Consider the following 22,436-nt stretch of genomic DNA (forward strand, 5'->3'; position numbering starts at 1 on the left):
ATGGTCCTTGAAGCATCCAAAGGAGAACTACAGAGATGGTGAAGGGTCTTGAGGGGAAGCTGTATGCAGAGCAGCTGAGGTCACTTGGTCTGTTCAGCCTGGAGGAGACTGAGGGGAGACCTCACTGCAGTTACAACTTCCTTGTGAGGGGAAGAGGAGGGGCAGGCACTGATCTTTTCTCTGTGCTGTCCAGTTATAGGACCTGAGGGAATGGCAGGATGCTGTTTCAGGGAGGTTTAGGTTGCATATTAGGAGAACGTTCTTCACCCAGAAGAAAACTGGCTGGGTACTGGAACAGGCTCCACAGGGAAGTGATCACAGCACCAAGCCTGACAGGTTCAAGAATCGTCTGGATGATGCCCTCAGGCACATGATGTGATTCCTGGGGGTGTCCTGTACAGGTCCAGGACTTGGGATTCGATGATCCTTATGGGTCCCTTCCAACTCAAGGTATTTTATGATTCTAATAACATATTTCTAGTCACAGGAAAAACTAAAAGTAACTGGTTCTTTCCCATAATTATGAAATCCGGTTTGAAGTGACCCATAAGGATCATCCAGCCCAATCCCCCTGCCAAGGCAGGGTCGCCTAGGACAGGAGTCACAGGATGTGTCCACATGGGTTTGGAATGTCTCCAGAGAGGGAGACTCCACGACCTCCCTGGGTAGACTGCTTCAGTGCTCTGCCACCCTCAATGTAAGAAAGTTCTTCCTCATGTTGAGGTGGAATTTCGGGCATTTTTAGTTTATGGCCATTACTCCCTACTTCTTTAACATGGAATCAAATTCTTAAGTTATACAGGAAGAGCTTATATGCATACTCTTCCTTAAAAGAAACACTAGCATTTAATTTAATATAAAAATACCTTCAAGAGAAGAAGGCAATCAAGAGGGCACCTCCAATAATGGCAAAAACTCTCAAACATTTCTTGCATATCTCTACCATAAACAAATAAAGGACTTCTTAACTACTATGTTCATCAAATTAATTTTGAAAAGGATCTGAAACAGAAGTGACTAATGGCACAGTTGCTGTTTTATAGTCCATGAAATATGTTTCCTGTATTGTTAAAAAACACACACTGCTACTTCAAATAGGAAATACTAAATTATATCGTATACAAAAACTCAAAAGTGGTTATTATGAAATTTCCCCACACTTTTTATGCAGTTTTCAGGCACTACTCTCACTTGTGCACTGGTTACTTTGGTTGGATCAGAACAAGTACAACTTGCAGATGTTCACAATTTAACCCAGATTTTCCATAATCTTCAGTAATGCTGTTTTTCCTGAGTTCTGGTTAAACACTTTTGTTATCCTGGTTACTCAGTTGGCCTGTAAGTATTCACAGGCTGTTCTTCACCAACATCTATCATCAACATATTTAATGGAACATGAGGCTTGTCATAGCCAGAAAACTTCAAACAGCTGCTTGGAATGACTTCTTGCTGTGTTTCTGTGGCAGAAACCTCTGTACCTGAAGAGTTACTGCATATATCCATTTGGCTACTGTCAGAAACGAAATAACTCTCTTTTACTTTATAATTCTGTTCATCAGCATCATAAGATACCTCCTCTGTGCTTTCCTGCACAAACTCCTCTTCTGCTTTGGCTGGTGCCTCCAGGGTAAGTACAGAAGATTCTCCATCACCGGAATTCTTAGGACTAACAGTTTCTTCTTCTGGCTCTATCTCCAGCAAGGTTACTTCACCATTCACTGGCAATGCTGACTGGCCTGACATGAAGCTTATTACAGATATATACTTTCCCTCCGATTTTGGCCCTAAAAGTAAGGTGTCTTTGTTGAGGTTCCTCATCACACTGACCTTAAATGGAAAAAAAACAAAAGCAAAAAACAAAATCCTTCAGTTTAGAGGTTAAAAAAGATACAAGTCGATCCTACAAATTTAAGGTCATTATAACCAATCCCAAAACGAAATCACAAAATTAGAATCGGGCATGGTCATTAGCCCATATCCATGTTTTCCAACTGTTTCATTAAAACTTGTATGCAATTTCTGAAAAACGCTTTCTCTGTGAAAAAACATTTGCAAGAACCAAATCCATTTCATGTCACCCACTGTATTTTAAATCATTTGAAGTTTTCAATGTAAAGGAAAATTGCAAAAGAAGAAAAAGACATAATATTCTTCAACTAGCCAGGGAAACCTTTCATACTCTATAGCTAATGAGTGTAACTTACAACGACTGTAACAATTTATGACAACTGTCTCAAATGGGAGGGGAGTGAACTTTTTAGAAAGAGATTTAAAATGGCACAAGAACCTTTATGTGTACCTGATATCAAGCCCCTCAAGATTTGAGCCTCTCGGGATTTGAATAAAACTTTAGTTGTTACTCAGTAGCCGTAGCTGGACAGGTATGATTAAGCAATTGCATGGTGAACATTGTAGGCTTAGCTAATCTTTTGTTTTAAGGGAAAGGGAAGACAATCATAAAATAACTGGGCTGTCTGGATGAGAGCCACCAGGACTGAGGTCAGCAGAGCTGAGCAGTAACTGGGGGAAAGGTAATTCCGGCAGTGAGAGATTGTGACCACCGACTCAAAACGGACCCCAAAATCACATGGAGGGAAGAACTGCACATGCAGATTAATTAGTACGAGAAGGGAGACAGAGAACTAGCAAACGTGGGGCGAAGTACTAATTAATAAAATAGTTATGTAACCGTAACCAATGACTGCTGATGCCTTTTTTTGTTAAAACTTACAAATACTGTAAATTTTTGATGATCGGTGAGCCAGCCTTTTGTGGGTTACCACCTAGCTCATTACTTTTGCATAACTTTGAATAAAAAATTGAAATACCTCAGTGCATGAATTGGTGCTGCACACCAAGTAATGAGCCTGTGTTCAGGACAACATACCCAGTAACTGTATCTATGACAAAGTTTTCCTAGTTATTTCACAGAGTCACTAAGCACTCCCTCAAATGTTGCAACAAACTTTAATGTTTCACGTTGAAATCCCTCCACAGGACGATCATATGAATTCCTTCAATGGTCAGGCTCCAACTTGTTTTAAGCAATTATGATATGCCTTCAGGCTGTTTAGATTCTTCTAATTTTTTTTTAATGAGTTCTCAAGAATATATACATATGAAAACCAAAGTACACTAAATTTTCAGCTGTTTGATGGTGTTCCCTAAAGATAACAGAATGCCTAGGGAGAAAGAATTAATTAATAGTGCCCTTTTCCAAAATTTGTAATTCCCCATATGTCAGAGATTATCAAGTATTATAGATATGCAAATTTATTAAAAAAATACACAATCACCGTTTTTTTAGATGCTTTGTGAAAAATAATCTCATTGAAATTTCAGATTGAGGTAAATAAGGAAGAAAGGGATGTAAGTAGGAAGAGGAATGGGGAAAAAAAGATAATGTTAAGAAAAGTTCCAGACAGGCATAAAGAACCTTCCAGTCTGTATTAGTCTAAGAACTGAGAGGGTCATCAAAACCAGATGATCAAATCTAACTGTGCTATTCAAGAGTCCTCCCTGATTAAAAGGTTGTGAGACTTGAGCTTCACATTCATACCTTGACAGTGTGCTAACTTCATTAGAACTTGCTTTCATCTCTCACTTCAGCTCCCTTACCCTTCCCCTCAGTAGCCCTGATTATCTGTTGATGCAACTGTGTTTTAGGCTGGATTGAGGAAACCCTTGCAATTTAGAAAAAACAAGCAAACAAACAACAACTACCAGAAACCAAAAACCAAACACTCCTTGGAGAGCAGTTATTTGTCACCTAAGTGAGTTTTACAAACAGCTGTGTGAGCACCACCGAGGTGAGGCAACCCCTGGGGAATCAAGGGCTGCCACTGAAAAACTCGGTAAGCACCCTAAGTGCCTTAAGGTGGCTTCTGACACACTACAACTTAACTGCCATTCTGCCATCACTGTCTCTGGATCTTCATTTTCTGTTATGTGGAGACAGAACCCTATACAAAGAATATTCAGAGTAATTTTCATGAGAATTCATGGAAACCACTAATTTGTAAGATGTAGATGCTTAGAAGTTAGTTGCAAAAACCAGAATACAATCAATAATGGGTAGATACTGAAAACGCTAAGAACAGCTGGTGGGATAATTGTACTTTTCTAGAAGGTCTTTATACAGATATTTGAAAAAATACTGGACATTCATGCTATACAACACTGACCTTGAAGGGACCAGCATCTATATTTTTCCAGGTGAGGGGGTGGGTAGCAAAAATATAGCAAAAATCACAGCAAGTGACAAGAGAAGATAATTGTCTGTGTGAGATGGAATACTTGAGGAATGTGAATTTTAAAAAAAAAAAATTGTACAAACTATTGCTAAAACCTGCATTTACAACTTTCCATCTTAAACCAATGAGTACTTGTTTCTGTTCCCTTAGGATTTTCACAGGGCTCTAAAAATCACATTAAGGGATTGCCTTGTACTCTTACACAGGGCATGCATTTCACAGTGAATATACATAGAGACTTCGAGGATAAAATACCTATTCCCAGTACAACTACATCCAAGACTTTTTAAAAAAGAAACACATTTTTCTCTTGGCAAGTTCCTGACCAACACAAGATGGTGCAAAGACACTCCCATTCCCATCCATGAAAGGAAGTGATCAGAAGAAAAACTCCTGGGAATTTCCCAGCACCAAAGGGTTTTTAGAGTCACTGAGTCATGACTACAAGAAAACTTAGCAATTCACACAGTTGTTTCTGGCTTCAAAGATAAGAATCATATCTTATTGCACTAACTGGAATGTCATTCAAAGTATCTCAAGCAACAAGAGTAATTAAGATATGGTTGCCCTTGGAAGAAAAGTATTTGCCATAGGTAAGTTAACATCTTTCTTTTTTTTCACGTCATCTAATACTGGCAATATGACAGCCAGTGAGCTTAAGATGGATGTCAGCAGTATCTCCTGGCATGTGCAGGCACTCAACGCAACTTCCTGTCTCCAGTGAGAACACCTGAGCTTTCAGGACTTTCCCTGTATCAACAGATGAGTAAGATATGCTGCTGAAAGCCCGGCTCAAGAATACAGATAAATAACATTTCCCAAGCAATCTGTAACAGTTAGTGTAATCAACAGATTCTTTTTTAACTTTCTTTTCTAAGGACTTGTCCATGTACGAATTCCCAGTAATTTTCAGGTGCACATTTTCTGGAGGAGAGTTTGAAAAGTCCATTTCAAATCTTATCAGGACCGTGACAAAAATCTGCATGGCCTTTGCATGATTTCACAACAGATTAATGATGTGTAAATTTACAAATAGAAGACCATGTTACTGCCCTATAGATGCTTACAGGAAAGAAAAAAAAACAAACAAAACATTTTCACAAAAGATAATGAAGCAGCTTCTCTCTTGTAAGATGACAATTATTTGTGGCAAGTATAAGTCAAAAATTACAGGAACAATTACAGTTTCTGCAGATGAAAAATATATCTTGTACAACTAAAAAAAAAGAATTGCAAAGAAAAATCTCAAATGTTTCCTGAATATCTGTAACCATTCTACAAAGAGAGAACACAGTCTTGTCATTCTGGTTAGAATCAGAAAAAGCACCAGCAGGTAGCAGAAAAGTTGACTTAAGTATAAGCCTGAAATGAAAGTTGAGTCTTCCTCTGATGGAAGCAGGGTACAGGGGGATCTTAGGCATTGAGCCAGCCCTGCACTATGGACAAGTCATTTTAAAGGGTCTTGAAATTGAAGAACATGGAATCAAAGATCATGGGCTACTCTCTCAATAAGCCTTTTGAGACTTCCTACACCCACTGAGAAGATACACTTGCTTTGATTCCTGTTTACTTTTGCCTCACATGGCAGTTCTTTAAAGTTGTGATTGTTATGCCGTGACTACTGGGACACCAGGAGGACATTATAACAGTACTTGTTAGACACTCCACTCTTGCCTGATGTGAAATCAAGAAGTACTTCTGCTCCTTAAGGAACATCCACTGTTTCCTAAGGACAGCTACAAGGAGATTTTAAGATAGAGCAGCTGCTGACCTCTCTTCCCTGTGACTGCTCAGTGAGAGAACAGACTTCCTCTAGTCCTTCTTCCCTCTTCCTACAGCTCTATTACTCCCTTCCTTCCCTTACTCTGCATAACTCTAAGAACATTTTAGCAGTTAGCAGCATTGCAATACTAAATGAAGGAATCTCACAGCTGTCCAGTAACAGGACAAAAGGGGGCAAACTGAAACGCATGGAATTTTATCTGAATGTAAGAAAAACTGTGAGGGCGGTTAAACACTGGAATAGGTTGCCCAGGGCAGCTGTGGAGTCTCCTTCCTTGCAGGTATTCAAAAGCCATCTGGATACGATTCTGGGTAACCTGCTCTTGCTGAGCCTCCTTGAGCAAAGGGGTTGGACTAGACAATTTCAAGAAGTCTCTTCTAACCTCAGCAATTTTGTGGTTCTGTGTCTCTGCTACTAGGATGAACACAAACCTGCCTAGGTACACACACACACTGAGTTTTTAAGAACTAAATTCTCAAACTAGACCAACTACTGCTACTTCAGTCAAAAAGAGACTGAAGTCTGTCCCTAAAAAAAAATAAAAGGCATCTGTTTGCAGATCCTATCAGGTTAGACTGGCATAAATTCTAAACATCTATTACACCATGGTAAAAATACCCCCGAACTCCCAAACAAACAAAGAAAGAGACAGGCATAAAGATGTGGTAGTGATACAAGTTAAATAGTTGGATATTAAAAACCTGATGCAGATAAGAAGTCTGAACTTACCAAAGACTTAGGCAGCGTTATGTTCCTTTTCCTTAGTCTCCTGCAGCCAAAATATACCATCACTATTACGCTCAGGCTCCCAATAACAACACACACCATGACGATCCATTGTACACCTAAGAAATTAATGCAAAATCTACTAGGAAGTTCGGAAAAACAAGACCCTGCTGTATCACTTAGAACAACTTCAGAAATTGTAGTAGCTCAAAATGCTTAGCTGCAACATGTGAATGTGTCAATTTACTACTTTTTCTTACTCAAGAAAACTTAAGTGATTAAACTTTTATTGCGTACAAAAAAATTAGCATGACAGATTTTCAATTTATATAAACATAATCATGTTTTTATAGAAATAAAGGAAATTTATAACTAATTTTTTGTTCCTTAAGACATGAGAGATGGGGAGATCTGTACTTTTTCCCTGTGATAGCATATTAACTGATTACACATAGTTTATGTACAATAAAATTAAAATGCAAAATCTTCCAAAACAGAATTGCTAACTTCTACCAGTAAGATTCCACTGGTCTGACTCTCCTTAATGTCCTCCCCCCCACTCATACTGCACCTCTTATGTGTACAATAAAAACACAGCTGCTTCTATCAATTTTCTTTCTTTTCTCTACTGAAATTTCAGGCCATAATAAAGTAACATTAAAAACTTTGCAAGAGGTTATCAGAGATATAAAGTTGGGTCACTAGCTGCCTTTTGTTCTCTTAAGAGACAAATTTCATGGCCACAAGTTTATATTTGCTTCAAACTTAAAAGTCTGCATACAGTGATGAGACTGAACATAAAGTGAGTTTTCAGAAGAGACAAAAAAAACCCCACATAACTCAGTGAAGGATGCATTCGTTATTTATTACACCAATGATCAGGCACAATGGAAACAGGTTTTGTGATACTAATGAAGCAGAAAAAGCACCCAAAAAATGTCAGGATTACTTGAAAATCACATGTGATCTTTAAAGGTCTTTAGAACTGTCAAAGTGCATTTGGAAACGAATGATCACACTTCCCTTTCTTTTCTATTCTCCCATAGGCATCCCATGGCTATACTGGAACTCAAATACTTGCTAGATCAGATCTCTGGTCAGATTCAGTATTTTCTTACTATAGTTTTAAAATCCTCTTACTCAATGTCTGCTTGACAGGAACAAGAATGCAGCTTTCCTCTGATGGGGTGCCAATCATCAGTGCATCAAAAATTCCCTTCGCTGAAACACAGTAAGTGGAACCTTCAGCAGGAACTTGGATAATGAGGCTACATTTTTCCATTGTACAGTTGTCTACATAGAACTCTTCAGCCTGCAAAAAACCAGAAGACACATCGTATGATTTGACTCAACAGAACAATGTTACAGCACCTTCCAACACTTGCAAAAACATTAAAACACTATGCTTAATGTTTCCTGTATTACCTGGATCCCTTGCAAAAGCTGGGTGAACTTCAGCTATCAGCTTACTGGCTACCTTAAGATGTTATATTTGACCAGAACACGGTATTTTCGATCTAAAATTTGTGCTGTTCATAGTCTAGATTCACATTCCTAATTCACTTCCAAAATTTTTACCTGGGTGTATATGAAAAGGTAACTGTAAGTAAACATATCTACTGTAATTTTCTTCAAGTTCACCCTTCATGATTGCTAAATAAATATCAATACCTTGAAAGGTAAATTTCTTAAATGAAAGGTCTCTCTAGACAAGTGAAAGGGGTCTAAGTAAAGTTACCAATGTTTTAGCACATATGTAGAAACAGTAGCATGGAAACAAGTAACGCTATCTTGTGTACAGCTAATGCAATAATCTAATTTTTTTTTTTTTTTTACATTCCTTTAGACAACTAAAATCCAGACCTTCCAGTCACATATCTCACTGTAATGCACTCAACATTTTTGGGATTTCAACTTTTTTCTTGGTATCTGTTTGTTCCATTTGTCACAGGAGTAAATCTCTTGTTTAGGCATTTAAGGTAAACAAGTATTTTTAATTTGAAGTTTTGTTTTTGGAACTTACCTCATTTGTACTATTCCGAAAAGTCACCAGGTACTCAAGCTTTAAATAAATGTCTTCAATACAAGAAAGAGGGAATAAAGGATGGTAAATATCAACCATGATTTTATCACCATGCCTTGAGAGATTCAGTTTTGGTGGTCCTATTTTTCCTGCAAGACATTGCACCATAGCTATTAGGCCAAAGCTTTTAACATAAAGTATGTTATTTATAGTTAGCTTTCCAAACTTTGTCAGAGATTTGAGAATTACATGTCTATTTCAATGCTGTTAACGTCTATAGCTGTGCTCAGACCTGTCTGTTGCTTAGAAGTAATGAAGGTATTTGGATACATTAATGAATTGGCTTCTAAAATGAAACAGATTGTCCATGAAGAATTCCACTGTTAAGAAATTCAACTCTCCCACACACATAAGGCCATAAAAATGCAGTTGACAACAGAAAAGACTAACAGCAATTCAACATACATATAAACAAGAACCAAACACGATACTGCTGCCTAGATCTCACCATAAATCACCTCAGCTAAAAACAATACTGTACTGAAACAAAGACTACACAAAAAGCCAAACACATCTCATCTTGAGCAACAGTACTTTGGAAACCTGATTTCCCATGGCAATGGCCTCTGTGGAATTTTGGTGTCTAATGATCTGACCAAACACAAGTTTCTTGTTCAATGGGAAAAGGATTTTTTCTCTTTTCTCCACACATGGCTACCAATTTTCTGCAAACTGTCAAACTCAGAATTATCACCATGACTTCTGTCCCTACTAGAAATCAGCCCCTATTTCAAGTCATAGGACTACTGGATGGGGAAGGAATCATAGCAGAAAACAAAGAGGGACTCTACTTCTTCAGCTCCAGTATTGCAGAAATCCAGCTCTATTTAAGGCATAGCCCAAGTCAGAGAGAATTTCATGGGCCATGTTCTGCCTGAAAGGTGTACGTTGAGAATGGAGCAAGCCTGAGAGGAATTCTCTTGGTCTTTCCTCACTCTGTTGCATTTCCTTTGCACCACCCGCAAAATGCCAGGGCCTGCCACACTGTACTGCATTGGCCTGAATTCTAGACACAAAATTTACTTTTACAGTATTGATGTGAAAGACTGATTTTTCCCAAAGCAGCCCAAAGGATTAACATGAAGAATCAGTAACTTAGATATCCAGCTACAGTGAAATCCTACAGCTTCTAGATAGAATCTAGTACCAAAGTACATGGTACTATAGTGTCAACCAAAGCATTAACTACTTCAGTCATGCCTAAAGGTCCATAGTGTCCAGTGACAGCTTCCTGCCCTAAACTGGTGTCTGGGGCAACAGGGAAGAATATGGGAAGGATTCACAGAGTGCACCACCAGCATCACCTTCTTGCCTTTAGATGTTTTGAAACAAATATTCAGATACCACAGCATCAAGGCTAACAAGTACTATGGAATCCTACTAAACAATCACCAGGCTTGGTTTCATCCTGGACTCCTGGATTTAAGATATTCCCAAATGATATACAATAATACAACAAAAAAAGTTAATTATTAACTTTCTAAAGTTTGGGAAAAAAATTATAAGATTTAGGTTATGATGCAACTTACCATGCCTTTGCAAAATAAACTCATTCGTCTCAACATATTCAGATTGTCGTGACCCAATAACAGCTTTAAGTCGAAGCCAGTGAGACAAATAAGGCTCACATATTTCCCCTGAGAGATCACAGAAATAAGCTGAAGTGTTCACACAAGTTGAGACGGTCTTATAGGAACCAAAACTGTAAAACAGATCAAGTAATAGTTAATACAATTTCAATTGTACAATCCTGTGCAATACATTTCCTATAACAAAAAAACTGAAAGGGTAGCCAGGCAGTGAAAGATTGCCCAGGGAGATTGTGCAGTCTCCTTCGCTGGGGATATTCAAAAGCTGACTGGACATGGTCTTGGATGACCTGCTTGGGCAAAGGGATTGGACCAGATGACTTCCAGACGTCCCTGCCAACCTCAACCATCCTGTTACTTGACTTGATTTTGCCTTAATTTACACCTGGACAACCTTCACCCTATATGACTTCACTACATAGACACAAAACTGACTGAAATTTAATGACTGACTGCTTTCATGTGCTTCAGAGAATATCAGGTACAGGAAATGACAAAATAGTAAGAACTTACTCGTAAGGTTTGATTTCCACAATAAAATGAGGAGTTTCAGACACAGGTGGGTACTGCCAATGCAAAAGAGTTTTGAAATTTTCAGATCTTATTACAATTTCTGTTGGTGAAGGCACTAGAAGAAAGAGAACAATTGCACTTTGATAAACAGATCTATTGAAGTACAACAACAGTCAAATGTTCTCCTAAATTATTCAGAAAAGGCAATATGGTAGGCAAAAAAAATCACAAATACGTCCCCCTCAATGAACTAGTTTGTCACCGGTACAAACACATATGAGCCCTGTAAGCTGATTTATTATTCTCTCTCCTACAGAGACAGCTTTCATCCTGTTTGCAACCCAGAATGTCAAACAACCCATGCCCACTGAAAGCAAGCCCATGAGATTGCCCATACCAAGTTCATAAGCAGTGACGATTACACCCCTATGTTGGTATTTTAAAGATATATCAGCACGACAGATAGTATGAGTTCACTCAAGTTAGAGGAGATTAGCCCAGCTCCTGTAGGTTTCTCTTGCTGTTCAGAAATTCAGCTGGAGCGGGTGGAGGGTGAGGTGGGAGACACCAAAGCTGGAGTATCAAGGCCAAAAGACAACAGGCCTGCTGGGGAAAGCTCGGATTCAACATGAATTTCTAACAATGACTTCTACCACTCCAGCACTGTTTTCAGTAACACGTGATGACAAAAATAAATTACAAACGTTTGTAAGGAATTTGAACCCTGAAAGCTATAATGTAGTTCCATATACAAGAAAGCATTCAAAGTATACTTAGTAAACAGCATCTGAGGTAATGCAGTAAAACAGTACAAAAATAAAAAGCAGCCCTGACAGTTTTCCTTGTGCAGCAAGTATCTCTTCTAAGCATCAATAGCGATATCAAGGAAGCAGTTGCCAGGGAAGGAAAATTACAGGATCCTTTAACTACTAAAGCTGTCACATAACAGGAAGAGAACAGAAAGGAAGGTCCCTCAACTGATTTTAACTGTTACTTCTCAGCTTCTCAATGCCTGGTTTGGCATCTTTAGTATTCTCAATATAGCTTTTATGAAATGTTGACAGGTAGCCCATATTTGATCTGCTCTAAGCTGCTGCTTGTTCACAAACCAAGTGCTGCAACTTCACTCTGTGATATTTTGAGAGAAAGTAGACAATTTTCACATCTTGAGAGCAAGACCACAAACATAACACATTACCAAAAGTAATACGCTGAGGCTGAGATACGCTATCAACCACCAAGGTTTGATACGTGTAACACAGATACTCTGCAAATGGTTCTGTGGTTTATGCTTTAGTACATACAAAAGTGGTATTTCAGCTATTGGAAAAAAAGAAACACAATCATCAAATTCACAACCACATGAAAAAAAAGGTGACAAGTTGACAGAAGAGGTGTCAAGCACACAAATGTTACTTCAAACACACAATTTTAAGGCACAGTGTAGTTAGCCTTACTAAATGCAACTTTTGTGTACTATTATATAAATAAAACTGCTTAACAAAAAGGGTTGACCCCAGAGCACTGGAGGAGGTAGTAGATGTTACAGTAGGACCCCTCCATCATCTGCCAAACTTTTGGGAAGGTCCCTGCTGATGGGACACTAGCCACTATTCCAATTTACAAGAAGGGCATGAGGAAAGACCCAGGAAACTACAGACAATCATCAGGAACAGTCAACAGGGGTTCACAAAGTGAAAGTCCTATTTAACTGATTTATTATCTTTCTACAATAAAATCACCTGCCTAGTGGATGAAGAGAAGGCAGTAGATGTACTTTTTTGTGACTTTAGTAAGGTTTTTGATAGTGTTCCCCACCACGTTCTGAATAAGCTGTGGGATGTGCAGGTTCACAGCGCACTGAGTGAAGAACTGGCTGAAGGGCAGAGCTCCAAGGGCTGCAGTGAATGGAGCTGCACCTGGCTCGTGACCAGCAGTGTCCCTTGGGGCTCAGCTCTAGGGACTGTTCTGTACAGTATTTTTACCAATGATCTGGATGCAGGAGTTGAATGCATCTTTGGCAAATTAGCCAGTGATACTGTAATGGGAGATGCCGTTGACTTTCGCAAGACATGTGAGGCCTTGCAGAGGGATCTAAACAAATGCTCTTTACTGTCCAGCTCACAAGCAGCTCAACTCAGACTGCTTGACTTTTAACGGTTTCTCCTCCAGCCAGTCCAAAGACTGAGTCTTGGGACACCCCAGCCTCATTTCATTTCCAGCATCAAGAGTCTAGACCTTCAAAGTTCTGATATCTAATCTTTCTAGATGGTACTTCTGCCTAATGCCAATTATAATGCCATAATACTTTATGTGAACACTGTTTTACTTAACCCATGATGAAGCATTCATTTTTTTTAAACATTAGACCATGTTCTATGTTGTTCAGCAGGCAAAACTGGAAGATGATGACATCAGCTATGACACAAAGGCCACTTTTAAACATAAAACTGCTTTTAATTTATAATAAACATAAATGCAGCAACACTCAAGGTGCAAACTCAAACAGTGAGAAAGTAAGGGTGGAAAAAAAAGAAAACTGATCAGCGATTCATGTTGTGATGCATTACACAGAACACTCAACAAGTCCTAGTTTGCCTCCAGTTCAAATAAAGTGATTTCCATCCAAACTTCACCTTGCCTTGTAAGACAGCAATGTTGACTGACAAGAAGTCAACAGATATGGCAGCAAGAACAACTTTATTCACAGAAATGGAATTGTATTTTTGCATTATAAAACAACATGAAAGAACTCCAGACAGCAACTCTACATCCAGAAAATAAAGGAATAAAAGACAAAAGAAGGTCAGTCAGAGTTCCAATTTTTAAAAGCACACTAAAAGACATTACACATGCTTGGATTTTGAGGATAAAGGACTAGAATGCTGGAAAGCAAAGGCAGGAGTAAGAGAGGGGTAAAAGCAAAGACAAGCACGGTCACAGGGTGACCTAGAAGTTGAGTATTTAACAGAAAACAGACGTGGCAATGTAACTGCACAGTTTATCTTAGCAAACTCACACCTGCATCAGTTTATAACTTGGAAATAAATGTATTTATTTGTCCATATATAAACAACCCAGACTACTGCTGCCATATTGGTGCCAAAGACCCCTGCAGGTGTGACTACTGTGCAATGTTTGTATACAAATAATCAAACATCTTCTCAATGTGCAATTATCCTAACTAATCTATTTAAAATTAAGTACACATTTACATATTTAGCAAACTTGCACAGCAGACATGAAGGAAATACATGTGGGAGGAAATTTAACACCAAACTCCACCAAAGACTTTTTTTACTTCAAGTATCTGCTGCTGCTTGATTTCAGCCTGCTAAGAAATAAGGAGGATGTTGGGTTGGGTTTTGTTTAAAGTAACAGAAACAAGCGTAGCTAGTGGTATCTTCTAAAACTAAAACAACTTAGCACTAATTCACTACTTGCAAATAGTATATGATGCAGTTCTGCTTTAAAAACATCCACTGCCAAGTCAGAAAATGCCTGCTTTTATCTACAAGAGTAACTTGTGAAGAACAAGTCTAACTTGTCTTGTTTAATACATTCACTTCCCCAAGTCAAGAACACCAGGCTGCACATCTCTTACAAATCTCAGTGGTGTCAGACATATGCAGACCACGTAGACATAAAGAAAGATTTCTATCCTAGTTTGAAATTCGACTATCTTTTTCACTTCTGAACACTACCTATGGAAAGTATTTATGAAATACAAGTTTGAAGCAGCCATATATGCAATAAAATATATTTTTAAAGTATATACAGAAGGATGTAATGTTTTTTACATATGTAGATATTCTAGCTATTCATTGAGCCGTAGCAATTCATTGCCCAACAGCAAAAATTATTTAAATGTGGACAATTCAGAGATGTAAAAATGAGACAGCCTTTCAGCTGATGTTTATATCTTGTGCAACTCTGAAGTTCCTTCTCTCATTCTGGCAGAGGAAGAATTTGATATAATGCACAGAGGCATTACTGTATACTCAGAGGCTTTCATCATTACTGTTCACGGAAGCGGAATTTAACTGGAAGTGCAATAACACACGTAATAGAATAGGGTCTGATAAATCTAAATGCAGACTTTATTGTACAGCTATCTGAGACAACAGTGACCCTAAGAGCCACAGAGTTCATTTAAGTTGTATGTGCCTTCTAAACATCATTTAGACACTGAAATACAGATAGAAAGCACAAATTCAAAGCTTAAAAAGACTGTGAAAAAAACCACAAGCAAAAACATCTTGCTCTTTTTTTAGATTGCCCTTAAAAACAAACTAATCCTTACAATCCCCAAGTGATATATCATACGAAAACAGTTTTAAGCCACTTCAATAGGCCAAGAGGGACAACAGCTTGAACTTTACTGTGGATTCATGCCAAGTGGGTAACTCATCATTTAAAGACAGCCAGCTGCAATGCTAACAGATCAGTCCCTTCTGGGCCTCCGACTGGGAAAACAGCGTGCCTCCCTTGTGCCAGCCCTGGGCTCTACCTGACCTCACACATCCACTTTAACTCCACTCAGAAAGGGTAGTAGTTTTCAAGATGACTTCACAAATGTAAAAAAAGTCCTTCTCCTTAGCTTTCACCCCCACTGAAAATGAAGACAAGGGATAAATGATCAGAGAAATCTGCACTACCCAGAATGCTTCTGCAAGACTCTGCAGCCATACACAGTGAAGAAAAAAAAAAAAAAAAAAGAAAAAAAAGGCGACAAAAAGGCAGCCAATACTCTGAAAAGTGGATTCAGAAGCAGCAAGTCAATGCTAAGAATGAAAAATAGCACATAAAAAGATTTTAGTGTGTCTCTGGAGGCTCCATTTCCTTTGGTTTTTTTTGGTGCACAGTATGGGACTTGAAGGGTTTGAGATAGTGACATACTTGATTGGGATGTACTAGGTTGAATTTATAGCTGTTAGTGCTGTTTAGTTAGTAATGAGCAAGTCCCTGTGCTTGCCAAAGGGCTTGCTTTTCTGACAGTATATCAGAGTCTAGTACTCGTTGCTTTCACTGCTTATCAGTTTTCTGTATTTCTTTCCTGGTAACATTCTGAAAATAGCCAGGGCTGGCAGGTAGCCAGGGTATTGCTGCTGCTGTCAATGTCCTTATACTAGACAGGCTGGAACTTTGATGTGAACTTGAGTTGAAGGTACTGTTACATGTGAATGAGTCCACGATGGAGCAAAGATCCACCTGCAGCCCATGGAGGGCCCCATGCCTGAGTAGGTGGAGGCTGAAGGAGGATATGACCTTTTCTGGAGCAGGTTTGCTGGCAGGGCCTGTGACTCCACAGGAGACACATGCTGGAGCAGTTTGTGAAGAACTTCAGCCCGTGGGAAGGACCCACAACTAGAGAAGTTCAAAGAGGAATGTCAGTGGGAGACCATACTGGACTAGAGGAAGCAAAGATGCCCTTGCAGACCATGGTGAAGACCGTGGTGAAGCAGGCTGGCCCATGAAGCCCATGGAGGACTATGATGTGGATTACACTAATTGTGGGCTCTAGCAGGAACCCCTTTTTGCAGCCAGGCTCTGGACAAGGGGAGGAGTTCATTGCAATGTTAAATTCAACAACCTGGCACAAAAGGACAAGGCTGAAGACCAGAATGAATGTGCCTTTAAATTGTTCTAAGCCATGATTTGTGTTACAGGAATTACTATAACAAGAACCACTAGAAACAAGGGAGAAGCCTTACAAGAAACAGCCGCAATGCAGCAGTGCTCCGCGCTGGCTTTGGTGCTCACTAACTCCAAGCAATGCATGACCTTTCCTGAACCAAGTGACCATCCTAACAGAACCTAAAAGTCATGGACTAAATGAGTTCAACATGAGGTTTATGGACATTTTGCAGGGGTGGTCCAGAGGCTAAGGGAAAGATATCCGTACATTATATCAAAGAATTAGAAGGGTGCTGGTGGTTAATGAAGCTGTACTGGATAGTGTGGGACCTGGGCATGAGGTAAATGGTATTATGGATATGGGGTAGAATATGCTAGTTTTAGTTGGGGTAGAGCTAAATTTCTTCACAGTGGTAGCAAGGGGCTGGGTTTTGGATTTGTGCTGAACATCACAGTGATGTGACAGAGATGTTTTCCTTTGTGCTGAGCAGTGCTTACACAAACCCAAGGCCTTTTCTGCTTCTCATATTGCCACACTGGCAAGACAGCTGGGGGTGCATGGGAGGTTGTGAGGAGACACAGCCGGGACAGCTGACCCCAAAAGACCAAAGGGATATTCCATACCATATGACATTATGCTCAGTATATAAAGTGGGGGGAAGAAGGAGGAAGGTGGAGGGACACATTTGGAGTGATAATGTTTGCCTTCCCAAGTAAACATTACATGTGACTGGGCCCTGCTCTCCTAGAGATGGCTGAAAACCTACCTGCCCATGGGAAGCAGTGAATTAATTCCTTGTTCTGAACAGCTTTTGCTTTCTCTACTAAACTGACTTCATCTCAATCCATGAGTTTTCTCACTTTCACCCTTCTGATTCTCTCCACATTCCCTCTGGTGGGTGAGTGAGCAAGCAGCTGTTTGGGGCTTGGTGCCTGGCTGGGCTTAATACCATGACAAATGGTCCTCTAATCATTTAGATCCTCACTTTTGTCTGTTCTGAATCAAACAAAATTGGTCTATACTAAAGCAGAGCACAGCCATCTGGGGGCTAGAAGACAGCCAGAAGCACTGCCCAGAACCATAGGCAGGAAGAGGTCAGACCTCAGCACAGGCTACAGGAGCACAAAGCACCTGCCATGGCAAGAAGTGGAAAATGGCTGTCAGAGAGCTGCAGGGGTTTGAAGTTGTTAACTTTCTTGCCTATCATTGGTTCCTGTGTTGCCATAGTTATTATATTGTCTCCCTGCATTGGCTAGCCAAATGGCCAATCCCCTCTTTTCCCCACCAGCCCTTATAAGCTGGGGGGAGATTTGAATAAACTCTCTTTGCTGCTGGACTCCCTGCGTGCTGTGTGGTGTCTGTCTCCTGGCATAGGTGCCTCTGCCGCCTGTCCCTGCCATGAGGGATGGGTGGCGGGGGGTGGGGGGGGTGATCTCAGCCCTGGAAACCTTCACAGAGCGGCCAGGAGAGACCCTCTAGAAACCACACAAACTGCAACAGAGAGCAGGGGCTCTGCCCTCTGCCATGTTCTCCTTTGAGGTAGCACACCTGGGTTAGCATGCACCCCACCCCTTCTGTGTGCACTTCTGGCAGGCCAGGCACTAAACAGCCCATTCCTGCTCTAGTTAGACTGCTGGAAAGTAGACTGCCTGTCAGTTAGCTTTGATGGGGAGCTTGGCCGACTGGTACACACCAAGCAGTAAAGTGCTGAAGAAATGTTCTGCCTGCTATTTGCCCAGCCTTCTCCTAAGCGGCAGAAGCCATGCAGTGTATATGGAAATGCTTGCATGTGCTTGCCTTCACTTGCTTTTATCAATCCCTCCAAAAGAAACACAGGACATACATTACTCTCGTAATGCCCCTCCTGTACCTTGACAGTACTTACTTAAAGTTACTACAAACGAGCTTAAATTAATGCATGAAATGGCAATTCTATGCAGAAGGTTCTACCAGAAGTTCACAAAAGATCCTAAATTCAAAAAGGAATTAATTTACAAGTGAAGGGAGTACAATGACCAGGGATAAAATTTAAAGCTATAATTTTTAAAAAATATTTAGTGAAATGAACATAAATCATTTCATAAGAATGAACACTACACATAGTATTTAGAGCATTTTTACAGCTTCTATTTATGACAGGATTTTATTTTCTTAGGACTCAAAGGTTTGACGCTCTTCTATGGAGCTTTTAAAAGCATTGTTTATGATAAAAATCTGTTCATGATAAAAATCTCCACAAGCTGTATGGAGAGGAGGGGCAGACTCAGATCACCATCTTAAAAAAACCACAGCAAGTTGCACAGAATGGACACTAAAAAAAAGATGATGTAATAGTAGAAGCTAAATATAGTTTTATCTATTTTACAACTATTCTTCACTTTTATTATAGATGAGAAGTCATTATAATAGATGATATCTAAACACATAACTTTCTACCATCTAATTTTTGTTTTCAGCTGGACAGACAGTGGCTATGACTGTCAGTAACCTGAACCATAAAAGAACAAATCAAGACCACCATGATTATTACATATAACAGGAAGTCAGCTGCACAAATGAACTACACATGTCCTTGGAAATCTGGCTTCCAATGTGCAAAAAGCACCTGAATTGCTACCACAGCATCCAAATCTGCTTCTAATACTGTAGTCTTGACCAGAGACCTCCTCTTGCAAGATACTAAAATACAGACTGAGATTTCCCATCAGCAAGTGCCTAGCTTCACTGAGGATTCACAGCCCTATCACTGCAGACGCATTAGATGCTCAGCTGTAGGAAACGCCTGCTAGGTTGTCTGGCTTGTCTAAGGAAAATGGTGTCCTACAACAGAATGTGAGGATGACTGGGCATTTCCCCATTACACACTCAGCACTGAGGTAAGTATTACACTACTGGAATATTGAAAGCCCTACTAAGACTTAAGAAAAAAAAAATCATTCAACTGTTGCCAATGAAATTCTGGGCTCCCCAGTACAAGAGAGTCATGGAGTTCCTGGAGTGGGTCCAGCAGAGGGTTATAGAGCTGTTCAAGGGACTGGGGTATCCCTCAAATGAGTAGAGGCTGAGGGGACTGCGTCTTTTCACCCTTTAAGAAGAGATGACTGAGAGGAAACCTCATCAATGTTCACAAGTATCTGAAGGGAGGTGTCAAGAGGATGGAGCCAGGCTCTTCTCAGTGGTGCTCAGCAACAGGACAAAAGCCAATGGGCAGAAATGGATGCACAGGAAGTTCCATATGAACATGAGGAAAAACTTCTTTACTGTGCTAGCGACCAAGCACTGGAGCAGACTGCCCAGAGAGGCTGTGGATTCTCCCTCATTGGAGATATTCAAGAACCATCTGGACACAATCCTGTGCCACGTGCTCTAGGATGACCATGCTTGAGCAGGTTGGTTGGACCAGATAATCCACTGTGGTCCCTTCCAACCTGACCCATTCTGTGATTCTGTGTGTGAAAGCATCATAAACATCCTTCAGACTTCCCCTTTTACGTCAACTCTTCCACTGTAAGTCAGCAAATCTGCTTGCATCAATATAATTATGAAGTAAGAACATTGTATTAGTCATTACACATACAACCAACATTTTCATTCAACTAACACACAGCAGTATCAATTAGAATTCACTTCATGATGTTTTTATTCACTGAAAACCTAAATTTTTACTTAAACAATGAAGTCTCTGAAGGGCATGATTATACCGGCTGAGACCAACCCAAGTGCAAGTGTAGCAGTCAAGCGTGAGCAAGGCCTGAAGAATGTTCAGATGACTTTGTGTTGTTTTCTCTAAGCCATAATTTACTGCTCAGGGAGAGCTAAACTCTGGTTTATGATTTACCATGTGAATCGTATGAAAACAGTAACTTGAAACTCCGAGGTCTGTGTCTGTGGTGTGCATGATGAGCCGGTCTGAGAGAGTGATGGATGTGTGACTTGCAGCTGTCTTCTGTCTTAATTTGCTTAACCACTCCCAGCTGAAAGTGAATGAGATAAAACCCCTGGATCACGGGCAATAAAGCGATTTCTGTCCATCAAGTCAGGAGTCTGCAATTCAGTCATACGCAAGTCACCAGGAAAATGATGCTTGTTTTCAAAACGTAACTCAGAAGCATATTCTGCTCCTTTGAGCTGAGGGTTTGCTACGCTCATGGGCAGAAAGATGAGCTTTTTGCTTCTAGGAAGCTTGCTACATCATCTACACCACAGCACTGCCTGTACTCTTACACAGAGATAATTGTTCATGTGTTGTGCTGGATTATAGCAGTTTTCTTACAAGTGATTCACTGGCATTGTGGTTTTTACCTTAAAAATGCTTAATACAATGTAAAAGTGGAATATTTTACTAGCAATAAAAGCACACCATTAAAAGAAGTTAATTCAGATCACGGAAGACAAAATTTAACATACCAAGTCACCTTACTACTCAAATGTGGAAAAAAGGGGAGTTTCCCTCGCAAGATTTACAGGTTAACAATCAGCCACCAACTCATACAAACTAGACAGTCAAGATGTAAACTATCAAGGGACAAGAAAGCAGGCAGATTACCATTTTTACTGCTCCTAGTCCACATAAGACAAACTTAAGCAGACTTCCATATGGTGTGGCCCATCCCCACGGGCAATCAAGTTTAGTCACTTTATGTGGGCATGGCTCTAAAACTTCAGGAAACCTCCATTTGCAGAATCCAAGGAACCTGGGCACACAGCCAGCATTTCTGTGGCCTAGTGCACGAAGCATCTTAGGTAAATGAATCCTGCCTTTTTTTTTTTTTTTTTTTAATGCCACGAGCCCGGTGCCTTATTTGGACTCCCCAGTCTCGTGCTCCCCATTTTCGCACTGAAATTCCCAGTTTCTCTGCCTCTTTGGACACGCGAAATTATAAAGCACAGTGGAGCATGGCCTGCCCGACGCACACCTTGCTCAGGCTTTGCGGGACAAGACGCCCAAACTCCCGAAACAAGGGGACGGCAGCGCCGCGTTCCCGCGGCCGGTGCGGGCGCCACGAGATGGCCTCTCCGGTAAAGCTGAACCGAGAGCCAGCTCGGCCCGGCGCCGGGGCTGCTCGGCGAGGCACTGCGGCACCGCCCCGGGAACGGGGGGCGACGCTCAGCAAAGCGGGGCGCAGCTCCCCCCGCCCCCGGCGCCGCCCGGCTGCTCGCACTCCCCGGCGCCCGCAGAGGGCGGCGGCAGGACACGGGCCGGCGGCCCCACCGGCAGCGCTCGGTCACGGAGCCGGTGCCGGCCTCGTCGTCCCTCAGGAGACCACACACAGGTCAGTCGGTCGGCCTGCCCCTCCCGTCCCGTCCCGTCCCGCCCCGCCCCCACCCGCCCGTTACCTGCGGGCGGCTGCTCCCCGCGGGAGGCCGCGCTTGGGCGGGACGCCAGCAGCGCTGTGAGCGCCAGGAGCAGCGGCGGCACCACCGGCATGGCGCCCGGTGGCGGCTTGGGGAAGGGGCTCGGGGGGGAAGGAGGAGGGGGGGGAGGAACCGAGCAGAGGCTACCCCGGCTCCTCTTGCCCCACCGCGCCCCGCTCGCCTCCGCCCTGCCTCGCGGCGGCGCCTGCGCCCGGCCGGGAAGGGGCGGGATGCCAGGAGCGAGGGGGCGGTGCGGAGGTCGCTGTCGGGCAGCGCCTGAGAGGCGCCGCGGGAAGAGGAGGAGGAGTTGGGGCCTGCGGAGCGGCGGATGCGGCTGGGGGCTGGGGTTTGGCGCTGGCCACTGGTCGAAGTGATAAACACGGATGCCTTCTACGATGCCCGCCCTGACTTTGTTATGATGTGTTCTAAGTGCGGGTGCTGTGCCATATCTGTCAGCCCTAGCCGCTGGAAAAGTATCGTCCTCCTCTGCCTCGTC

The 22,436-nt window shown here is 41.4% G+C and overlaps 1 protein-coding gene across 2 annotated transcripts; it reads right to left on the reverse strand.

Annotated features, from left to right (window-relative positions):
• Positions 1-1,058: 1,058 nt before the first annotated feature.
• Positions 1,059-22,015, reverse strand: IFNGR1 (interferon gamma receptor 1). 2 transcript variants are annotated; one of them, XM_027888013.1, is made up of 7 exons: positions 21,923-22,015; positions 10,950-11,062; positions 10,375-10,561; positions 8,786-8,934; positions 7,903-8,074; positions 6,766-6,881; positions 1,059-1,827 (listed from the first exon to the last, which is right to left on the reverse strand). In XM_027888013.1, the coding sequence occupies exons 1-7, from the start codon at positions 22,011-22,013 to the stop codon at positions 1,324-1,326; spliced, it is 1,332 nt and encodes a 443-aa protein (XP_027743814.1). In that variant the 5' UTR covers positions 22,014-22,015; the 3' UTR covers positions 1,059-1,323. The 2 variants fall into 2 exon arrangements, with proteins under 2 accessions (XP_027743814.1, XP_027743815.1); XM_027888014.1 differs by having other exon boundaries at positions 10,375-10,547; positions 10,948-11,062.
• Between the last annotated feature and the right edge of the window lie 421 nt (positions 22,016-22,436).

The sequence above is a fragment of the Empidonax traillii genome, unplaced genomic scaffold (genome assembly GCF_003031625.1).
Source record: "Empidonax traillii isolate 1590-97213 ecotype Southwest subspecies unplaced genomic scaffold, ASM303162v1 scaffold229:size1690559, whole genome shotgun sequence".
Lineage (NCBI taxonomy): Eukaryota > Metazoa > Chordata > Aves > Passeriformes > Tyrannidae > Empidonax > Empidonax traillii.